The sequence below is a fragment of the Coregonus clupeaformis genome, unplaced genomic scaffold (assembly GCF_020615455.1).
Source record: "Coregonus clupeaformis isolate EN_2021a unplaced genomic scaffold, ASM2061545v1 scaf0393, whole genome shotgun sequence".
Classification (NCBI taxonomy): Eukaryota; Metazoa; Chordata; class Actinopteri; order Salmoniformes; family Salmonidae; genus Coregonus; species Coregonus clupeaformis.
The window spans coordinates 190,201-202,231 of record NW_025533848.1 but is presented as its reverse complement, the minus strand read 5'-3'; the positions used below and the strand labels follow the sequence as shown (position 1 = coordinate 202,231).

The following is a 12,031-nucleotide window of genomic DNA, read 5'->3' as shown; positions in this document are numbered from 1 at the left end:
ACACAACTAGAGGGAGAAACCGCTAACCACACACACAACTAGAGGGAGAAACCGCTAACCACACAACTAGAGGGAGAAACCACTAACCACACAACTAGAGGGGGAAACCACTAACCACACAACTAGAGGGAGAAACCACTAACCACACAACTAGAGGGAGAAACCACTAACCACACAACTAGAGGGAGAAACCACTAACCACACAACTAGAGGGAGAAACCACTAACCACACAACTAGAGGGAGAAACCACTAACCACACAACTAGAGGGAGAAACCACTAACCACACAACTAGAGGGAGAAACCACTAACCACACAACTAGAGGGAGAAACCACTAACCACACAACTAGAGGGAGAAACCACTAACCACACAACTAGAGGGAGAAACCACTAACCACACAACTAGAGGGAGAAACCACTAACCACACACACTAGAGGGAGAAACCACTAACCACACACACAACTAGAGGGAGAAACCACTAACCACACACACAACTAGAGGGAGAAACCACTACCCACACAACTAGAGGGAGAAACCACTAACCACACAACTAGAGGGAGAAACCACTAACCACACAACTAGAGGGAGAAACCACTAACCACACAACTAGAGGGAGAAACCACTAACCACACAACTAGAGGGAGAAACCACTAACCACACAACTAGAGGGAGAAACCACTAACCACACAACACTAGAGGGAGAAACCACTAACCACACAAACTAGAGGGAGAAACCACTAACCACACAACTAGAGGGAGAAACCACTAACCACACACACACTAGAGGGAGAAACCACTAACCACACACAACTAGAGGGAGAAACCACTAACCACACAACAACTAGAGGGAGAAACCACTAACCACACACACACTAGAGGGAGAAACCACTAACCACACAACACTAGAGGGAGAAACCACTAACCACACAACTAGAGGGAGAAACCACTAACCACACACCACTAGAGGGAGAAACCACTAACCACACAACTAGAGGGAGAAACCACTAACCACACACACAACTAGAGGGAGAAACCACTAACCACACAACTAGAGGGGAGAAACCACTAACCACACAACTAGAGGGAGAAACCACTAACCACACACACAACTAGAGGGGAGAAACCACTAACCACACAACTAGAGGGAGAAACCACTACACACAACTGAGAGGAGAAACCACTAACCACACAACTAGAGGGAGAAACCACTAACCACACAACTAGAGGGAGAAACCACTAACCACACAACTAGAGGGAGAAACCACTAACCCACACAACTAGAGGGAGAAACCACTAACCACACAACTAGAGGGAGAAACCACTAACCACACACAACTAGAGGGAGAAACCACTAACCACACAACTAGAGGGAGAAACCACTAACCACACAACTAGAGGGAGAAACCACTAACCACACAACTAGAGGGAGAAACCACTAACCACACAACTAGAGGGAGAAACCACTAACCACACAACTAGAGGGAGAAACCACTAACCACACAACTAGAGGGAGAAACCACTAACCACACACACAACTAGAGGGAGAAACCACTAACCACACAACTAGAGGGAGAAACCACTAACCACACAACTAGAGGGAGAAACCACTAACCACACAACTAGAGGGAGAAACCACTAACCACACACACAACTAGAGGGAGAAACCACTAACCACACACACAACTAGAGGGAGAAACCACTAACCACACAACTAGAGGGAGAAACCACTAACCACACAACTAGAGGGAGAAACCACTAACCACACAACTAGAGGGAGAAACCACTAACCACACACACAACTAGAGGGAGAAACCACTAACCACACACACTAGAGGGAGAAACCACTAACCACACAACTAGAGGGAGAAACCACTAACCACACAACTAGAGGGAGAAACCACTAACCACACAACTAGAGGGAGAAACCACTAACCACACACACAACTAGAGGGAGAAACCACTAACCACACAACTAGAGGGAGAAACCACTAACCACACACACAACTAGAGGGAGAAACCACTAACCACACAACTAGAGGGAGAAACCACTAACCACACAACTAGAGGGAGAAACCACTAACCACACACACTAGAGGGAGAAACCACTAACCACACAACTAGAGGGAGAAACCACTAACCACACAACTAGAGGGAGAAACCACTAAACACACAAATGGAGGGAGAAACCACTAACCACACAACTAGAGGGAGAAACCACTAACCACACACACAACTAGAGGGAGAAACCACTAACCACACACACAACTAGAGGGAGAAACCACTAACCACACAACTAGAGGGAGAAACCACTAACCACACAACTAGAGGGAGAAACCACTAACCACACAACTAGAGGGAGAAACCACTAACCACACAACTAGAGGGAGAAACCACTAACCACACAACTAGAGGGAGAAACCACTAACCACACAACTAGAGGGGAGAAACCACTAACCACACACAACTAGAGGGAGAAACCACTAACCACACACACAACTAGAGGGAGAAACCACTAACCACACACACAACTAGAGGGAGAAACCACTAACCACACACACAACTAGAGGGAGAAACCACTAACCACACACACTAGAGGGAGAAACCACTAACCACACACACAACTAGAGGGAGAAACCACTAACCACACACACAACTAGAGGGAGAAACCACTAACCACACACACAACTAGAGGGAGAAACCACTAACCACACACACAACTAGAGGGAGAAACCACTAACCACACAACTAGAGGGAGAAACCACTAACCACACAACTAGAGGGAGAAACCACTAACCACACACACTAGAGGGAGAAACCACTAACCACACACACTAGAGGGAGAAACCACTAACCACACAACTAGAGGGAGAAACCACTAACCACACAACTAGAGGGAGAAACCACTAACCACACAACTAGAGGGAGAAACCACTAACCACACACACTAGAGGGAGAAACCACTAACCACACAACTAGAGGGAGAAACCACTAACCACACACACAACTAGAGGGAGAAACCACTAACCACACAACTAGAGGGAGAAACCACTAACCACACAACTAGAGGGAGAAACCACTAACCACACACACAACTAGAGGGAGAAACCACTAACCACACACACAACTAGAGGGAGAAACCACTAACCACACAACTAGAGGGAGAAACCACTAACCACACAACTAGAGGGAGAAACCACTAACCACACAACTAGAGGGAGAAACCACTAACCACACAACTAGAGGGAGAAACCACTAACCACACAACTAGAGGGAGAAACCACTAACCACACAACTAGAGGGAGAAACCACTAACCACACACACTAGAGGGAGAAACCACTAACCACACAACTAGAGGGAGAAACCACTAACCACACAACTAGAGGGAGAAACCACTAACCACACAACTAGAGGGAGAAACCACTAACCACACAACTAGAGGGAGAAACCACTAACCACACAACTAGAGGGAGAAACCACTAACCTTACACACAACTAGAGGGAGAAACCACTAACCTTACACACAACTAGAGGGAGAAACCACTAACCACACACACAACTAGAGGGAGAAACCACTAACCACACAACTAGAGGGAGAAACCACTAACCACACACACTAGAGGGAGAAACCACTAACCACACACACAACTAGAGGGAGAAACCACTAACCACACACACAACTAGAGGGAGAAACCACTAACCACACAACTAGAGGGAGAAACCACTAACCACACACAACTAGAGGGAGAAACCACTAACCACACAACTAGAGGGAGAAACCACTAACCACACACACAACTAGAGGGAGAAACCACTAACCACACACAACTAGAGGGAGAAACCACTAACCACACACACAACTAGAGGGAGAAACCACTAACCACACAACTAGAGGGAGAAACCACTAACCACACAACTAGAGGGAGAAACCACTAACCACACAACTAGAGGGAGAAACCACTAACCACACAACTAGAGGGAGAAACCACTAACCACACAACTAGAGGGAGAAACCACTAACCACACACACTAGAGGGAGAAACCACTAACCACACAACTAGAGGGAGAAACCACTAACCACACAACTAGAGGGAGAAACCACTAACCACACAACTAGAGGGAGAAACCACTAACCACACAACTAGAGGGAGAAACCACTAACCACACACACAACTAGAGGGAGAAACCACTAACCACACAACTAGAGGGAGAAACCACTAACCACACACACAACTAGAGGGAGAAACCACTAACCACACACACAACTAGAGGGAGAAACCACTAACCACACAACTAGAGGGAGAAACCACTAACCACACAACTAGAGGGAGAAACCACTAACCACACAACTAGAGGGAGAAACCACTAACCACACACACAACTAGAGGGAGAAACCACTAACCACACACACAACTAGAGGGAGAAACCACTAACCACACAACTAGAGGGAGAAACCACTAACCACACAACTAGAGGGAGAAACCACTAACCACACAACTAGAGGGAGAAACCACTAACCACACAACTAGAGGGAGAAACCACTAACCACACACACACTAGAGGGAGAAACCACTAACCACACACACAACTAGAGGGAGAAACCACTAACCACACACACAACTAGAGGGAGAAACCACTAACCACACACACAACTAGAGGGAGAAACCACTAACCACACACACAACTAGAGGGAGAAACCACTAACCACACAACTAGAGGGAGAAACCACTAACCACACAACTAGAGGGAGAAACCACTAACCACACAACTAGAGGGAGAAACCACTAACCACACACAACTAGAGGGAGAAACCACTAACCACACACACACTAGAGGGAGAAACCACTAACCACACACACTAGAGGGAGAAACCACTAACCACACACACAACTAGAGGGAGAAACCACTAACCACACAACTAGAGGGAGAAACCACTAACCACACAACTAGAGGGAGAAACCACTAACCACACAACTAGAGGGAGAAACCACTAACCACACACAACTAGAGGGAGAAACCACTAACCACACACACAACTAGAGGGAGAAACCACTAACCACACAACTAGAGGGAGAAACCACTAACCACACACACTAGAGGGAGAAACCACTAACCACACAACTAGAGGGGAGAAACCACTAACCACACAACTAGAGGGAGAAACCACTAACCACACACACAACTAGAGGGAGAAACCACTAACCACACAACTAGAGGGAGAAACCACTAACCACACACACAACTAGAGGGAGAAACCACTAACCACACACACTAGAGGGAGAAACCACTAACCACACAACTAGAGGGAGAAACCACTAACCACACACACTAGAGGGAGAAACCACTAACCACACAACTAGAGGGAGAAACCACTAACCACACACACTAGAGGGAGAAACCACTAACCACACAACTAGAGGGGAGAAACCACTAACCACACAACTAGAGGGAGAAACCACTAACCACACAACAACTAGAGGGAGAAACCACTAACCACACAACTAGAGGGAGAAACCACTAACCACACAACTAGAGGGAGAAACCACTAACCACACAACTAGAGGGAGAAACCACTAACCACACACACAACTAGAGGGAGAAACCACTAACCACACACACAACTAGAGGGAGAAACCACTAACCACACACACAACTAGAGGGAGAAACCACTAACCACACACACAACTAGAGGGAGAAACCACTAACCACACAACTAGAGGGAGAAACCACTAACCACACAACTAGAGGGAGAAACCACTAACCACACAACTAGAGGGAGAAACCACTAACCACACAACTAGAGGGAGAAACCACTAACCACACAACTAGAGGGAGAAACCACTAACCACACAACTAGAGGGAGAAACCACTAACCACACACACAACTAGAGGGAGAAACCACTAACCACACAACTAGAGGGAGAAACCACTAACCACACACAACTAGAGGGAGAAACCACTAACCACACACACACTAGAGGGAGAAACCACTAACCACACAACTAGAGGGAGAAACCACTAACCACACAACTAGAGGGAGAAACCACTAACCACACACACACTAGAGGGAGAAACCACTAACCACACACACAACTAGAGGGAGAAACCACTAACCACACACACAACTAGAGGGAGAAACCACTAACCACACACACAACTAGAGGGAGAAACCACTAACCACACAACTAGAGGGAGAAACCACTAACCACACAACTAGAGGGAGAAACCACTAACCACACACACAACTAGAGGGAGAAACCACTAACCACACAACTAGAGAGAGAAACCACTAACCACACACACAACTAGAGAGAGAAACCACTAACCACACACACAACTAGAGAGAGAAACCACTAACCACACACACAACTAGAGGGAGAAACCACTAACCACACAACTAGAGGGAGAAACCACTAACCACACAACTAGAGGGAGAAACCACTAACCACACAACTAGAGGGAGAAACCACTAACCACACAACTAGAGGGAGAAACCACTAACCACACACACTAGAGGGAGAAACCACTAACCACACAACTAGAGGGAGAAACCACTAACCACACAACTAGAGGGAGAAACCACTAACCACACAACTAGAGGGAGAAACCACTAACCACACACACAACTAGAGGGAGAAACCACTAACCACACACACAACTAGAGGGAGAAACCACTAACCACACAACTAGAGGGAGAAACCACTAACCACACACACAACTAGAGGGAGAAACCACTAACCACACAACTAGAGGGAGAAACCACTAACCACACAACTAGAGGGAGAAACCACTAACCACACACACAACTAGAGGGAGAAACCACTAACCACACACAACTAGAGGGGAGAAACCACTAACCACACACACAACTAGAGGGAGAAACCACTAACCACACAACTAGAGGGAGAAACCACTAACCACACAACTAGAGGGAGAAACCACTAACCACACAACTAGAGGGAGAAACCACTAACCACACACACAACTAGAGGGAGAAACCACTAACCACACACACAACTAGAGGGAGAAACCACTAACCACACAACTAGAGGGAGAAACCACTAACCACACAACTAGAGGGAGAAACCACTAACCACACAACTAGAGGGAGAAACCACTAACCACACACACAACTAGAGGGAGAAACCACTAACCACACACACAACTAGAGGGAGAAACCACTAACCACACACACAACTAGAGGAGAAACCACTAACCACACACACACTAGAGGGAGAAACCACTAACCACACACACAACTAGAGGGAGAAACCACTAACCACACACACAACTAGAGGGAGAAACCACTAACCACACACACAACTAGAGGGAGAAACCACTAACCACACACACAACTAGAGGGAGAAACCACTAACCACACAACTAGAGGGAGAAACCACTAACCACACAACTAGAGGGAGAAACCACTAACCACACAACTAGAGGGAGAAACCACTAACCACACAACTAGAGGGAGAAACCACTAACCACACAACTAGAGGGAGAAACCACTAACCACACAACTAGAGGGAGAAACCACTAACCACACAACTAGAGGGAGAAACCACTAACCACACAACTAGAGGGAGAAACCACTAACCACACACATAACTAGAGGGAGAAACCACTAACCACACAACTAGAGGGAGAAACCACTAACCACACAACTAGAGGGAGAAACCACTAACCACACAACTAGAGGGAGAAACCACTAACCACACACACAACTAGAGGGAGAAACCACTAACCACACACACAACTAGAGGGAGAAACCACTAACCACACACACAACTAGAGGGAGAAACCACTAACCACACACACAACTAGAGGGAGAAACCACTAACCACACAACTAGAGGGAGAAACCACTAACCACACACACAACTAGAGGGAGAAACCACTAACCACACAACTAGAGGGAGAAACCACTAAACTAAACTGCCCTTGGGTCATGTCCAATGGAATTATCCTGCTTCTTTCTCCAATGCTAACCTTCTGCATTATTGGCTTCCTCCTCCTCCCCTTCCTGCTAACCTGGCTTCCCTCCCTCTTCCCCGGGCTAACCAATCACCTAATAACCAATCACCTAATAACCAATCACCTAATCGATCCATCATGTGGCTGATTGTTCAACCTGTCCAACTCCCAGATTCACTCAAACAGCCAGGTATTTGACGCTTTCACCAGCAGGGTTATTAACCTCTAAAAGTATAAGACTATATACAACTATAGCCTATATAAACATTATAACACATTCAGAAATGGCAAAAAAGTAAGTAAAAAAAATGAATCATAAGGAATAAGGTTTTGAAGTGTCTGTCCTAAATCTAGGAGATATAAGAAAATCTCAGGATATTTTTTGGGGGGTTTTTTGGACACATAATTAAGCCCTTATTTTTGTTGGCACAAAACTACCTCAATTCTTCTATTTGTTAGTATGGGTTACCTTCAGACGAGTCCTGTGACACTTGTGGGTTTGTAGGCCAAACCGTTCGGACCCTACAGACGTTTTTATGAGAAGACAGGGTCTGACAAACTCCACTCTAGCCCTTCCACCTTCCACCGCAGATGCGGAAGGCCGGGTTGGGGTTCCCTCTCACAGTCAGGTCTTGATGCTTTCACCAGCAGAGAGAGAGTTAACTACCATTCAGATGACTGGGTGGGGTTCAGTAGGGCAAAACGTAGCAAAACCTTTTCCTACAAAACATGCAGATGAGTGTTCTTCACCATATCATAGTACTACCTCCCGTTCCAAGATCAAATCAAATTGTATTTGTCACATGGTCCGAATACAACAGGTGGAGACCTTACCTTGAAATGCTTACTTACAAGCCCTTAACCAATTATGCAGTTCAAGAAATAGAGTTAAGAAAATATTTACTAAATAAACGAAAGTAAAAAATAAAATAAAAAGTAACACAAAATACAAAAGAGGCTATAAACAGGGGGTACTGTTCCCGAGTCAATGTGCGGGGGGTACAGGTTAGTCCAGGTAATTTGTACATGCTCTCGATGGTGCAGTTGTATAACTTTTTGAGGATCTGGGGACCCATGCCCAATCTTTTCAGTCTCCTGAGGGGGAAAAGGTGTTGTCGTGCCCTCTTCACGACTGTCTTGGTGTGTTTGGACCATGATAGTTTGTTGGTGATGTGGACACCAAGGAACTTGAAACTCGACCCGCTCCACTACAGCCCCGTCGATGTTAAATGGGGGCGTGTTCGGCCCTCCTTTTCCTGTAGTCCACGATCAGCTCCTTTGTCTTGCTCACATTGAGGGAGAGGTTGTTATCCTGGCACCACACTGCCAGGTCTCTGACCTCCTCCCTATAGGCTGTCTCATCGTTGTCGGTGATCATGCCTACCACTGTTGGGTCGTCAGCAAACATAATGATGGTGTTGGAGTCGTGCTTGGCCACGCAGTCGTGGGTGAACAGGGAGTACAGGAGGGGACTAAGCAGTTGGTCGGCGCATGCTCTGAGTACACGTCCTGGTAATCCGTCTGGCCCCGCGGCCTTGTTAATGTTGACCTGTTTAAAGGTTTTGCTCACATCGGCTACGGAGAGCGTGATCACAGAGTCGTCCGGAACAACTGGTGCTCTCATGCATGCTTCAGTGTTGCTTGCCTCGAAGCGAGCATAAAAGGCATTTAGCCCGTCTGGTAGGCTCACATCACTGGGCAGCTCGCGGCTGGGTTTCCCTTTGTAGTCCGTAATAATTTGCAAGCCCTGCCACATCCGACGAGCGTCAGAGCCGGTGTAGTACGATTCAATCTTAGTCCTGTATTGACTCTTTGCCTGTTTGATGGTTAATCTGAGGGCATAGCGGGATTTCTTATAAGCGTCCGGGTTAGAGTCCCGCTCCTCTAGCCTTTAGCTCGGTGCGGATGTTGCCTGTAATCCATGGCTTCTGGTTGGGATATGTACGTACGGTCACTGTGGGGACGACATCATCGATGCACTTATTGATGTAGCCGGTGACTGAGGTGGTATACTCCTCAAAGCCATTGGATGAATCCCGGAACATATTCCAGTCTGTGCTAGCAAAACAGTCCTGTAGCGTAGCACTAGCATCATCTGACCACTTCTGTATTGAGCGAGTCACTGGTACTTCCTGCTTTAGTTTTTGCTTGTAAGCAGGAATCAGGAGGAGAGAATTATGGTCAGATTTGCCAAATGGAGGGTGAGGGAGAGCTTTGTACGTGTCTCTGTGTGTGGAGTAAAGGTGATCTAGAGTTTTTTTTCCTCTGGTTGCACATGTGACATGCTGGTAGAAATGAGGTAAAGCGGATTTAAGTTTCCCTGCATTAAAGTCCCCGGCCACTAGGAGCGCCGCCTCTGGATGAGCATTTTCTTGTTTGCTTATGGCCTTATACAGCTCGTTGAGTGCGGTCTTAGTGCCAGCATCGGTTTGTGGTGGTAAATAGACAGCTAGGAATAATATAGATGAGAACTCTCTTGGTAGATAGTGGGTCTACAGCTTATCATGAGATACTCTACCTCAGGCGAGCAATATCTCGAGACTTCCTTAATATTAGACATCGCACACCAGCTGTTATTCACAAATAGACACACACCCCCGCCCCATGTCTTACCGGACGTAGCTGCTCTGTCCGGCCGATGCACAGAAAACCCAGCCAGCTCTATATTATCCGTGTTGTCGTTCAGCCACGACTCGGTGAAACACAAGATATTACAGTTTTCTCCCGTTGGTAGGATAGTCTCGAGCGGAGCTCATCCAGTTTATTCTCCAGTGATTGCACGTTGGCCAATAGAACGGATGGTAGAGGCGGGTTACCCACTCGCCGACGAATTCTCACAAGGCACCCCGATCTCCGCCCCCTGTATTTCCGTCTTTCACGCGAATGACGGGGATTTGGGCCTGGTCTCGGAGAAGCAGTATATCCTTTGCGTCGGACTCATTAAATAAAAAATATTTTTGTCCAGTTCGAGGTGAGTAATCGCTGTTCTGATGTCCAGAAGCTCTTTTTGGTCATAAGAGACGGTAGCAGCAACATTATATACAAAATAAGTAACAAACAATGCGAAAAAAACACACAAAATAGCACAGTTGGTTTGGAGCCCGTAAAACGGCAGTCATTCCCTCCGGCGCCATTATCAGTTTCCTTCATCTGGTGCTTACTGAACAGGACCCGGTCTGTGCACAAGCTCCAACTTCCTTTAGTAGAGGTCTGTGGTGTGAAGAGCTGTCGGTTCATTATGGCTTTCAGTAATACAGGGCTGAGGGCTTGTGGCTTTGCTGTGTCTGGCTGCCTTCACTTCTATGTTGATTCACCAGCTTCCACTTGGTCCATAATCTTGTGCTGGGTATACATGCTTTGACCCTACATCAATCTGAAACCACTAGCCAATGTATTAATGATATGGGCCCAATCCCAAATGGACCCCTAGACCCTACCCCTTATGCACTTGCGGAGATGTGAGAGGATTTGATTGGTGTAAGCAATATGGTGAAACTGTCAAGAGGGCATATTGGAGCCATTATCAGATTGCTTACACCTTTCACACCCTCAGATCTCCACAAGTGCGTAGGGTCTAGGAGTCGATTTGGGATTGGACCATGGCGAAAGTACTGTGAGTAACCCCTGCTCCTCCCCCCTCCAGGTCAGTCCTTCAACAGCCGTATTCTATGGAAACACACCAGGGGGCGCTACAGCTGTGTCCAGTGTGGCCACGCCACCCCCAACAGGAAGGAGATGACCGCCCACATCAAGGGCCAACACAAGAGCCCTGCAGCTAAGCCTGGTAATGACACAGGTACCAATGTCTATATTATAGCCTGGTAACGACACAGGTACCAATGTCAATATTATAGCCTGGTAACGACACAGGTACCAATGTCAATATTATAGCCTGGTAACGACACAGGTACCAATGTCAATATTATAGCCTGGTAACGACACAGGTACCAATGTCAATATTATAGCCTGGTAACGACACAGGTACCAATGTCAATATTATAGCCTGGTAACGACACAGGTACCAATGTCTATATTATAGCCTCTGTATTGTCTAGT

At 46.7% G+C, this 12,031-nt stretch overlaps 1 protein-coding gene across 8 annotated transcripts in view; it reads left to right on the top strand.

Annotated features, from left to right (window-relative positions):
• Window positions 1-12,031, top strand: part of znf414 (zinc finger protein 414) — a 28,518-nt gene that overhangs the window by 15,802 nt on the left and 685 nt on the right. For 6 of the 8 annotated variants that reach the window (XR_006003076.2, XR_006003075.2, XM_041895473.2 and 3 more), the window contains one exon: window positions 11,619-11,771. Coding sequence is in view for 6 of the 8 variants with exons in the window: in XM_041895473.2 (XP_041751407.2) it covers window positions 11,619-11,771 (153 nt within the window). In the remaining 2 variants the exon portion in view is untranslated. The remainder of the gene's footprint in view (window positions 1-11,618; window positions 11,772-12,031) is intronic. The other 2 variants (XM_041895471.2, XM_041895470.2) reach the window with 1 other exon arrangement.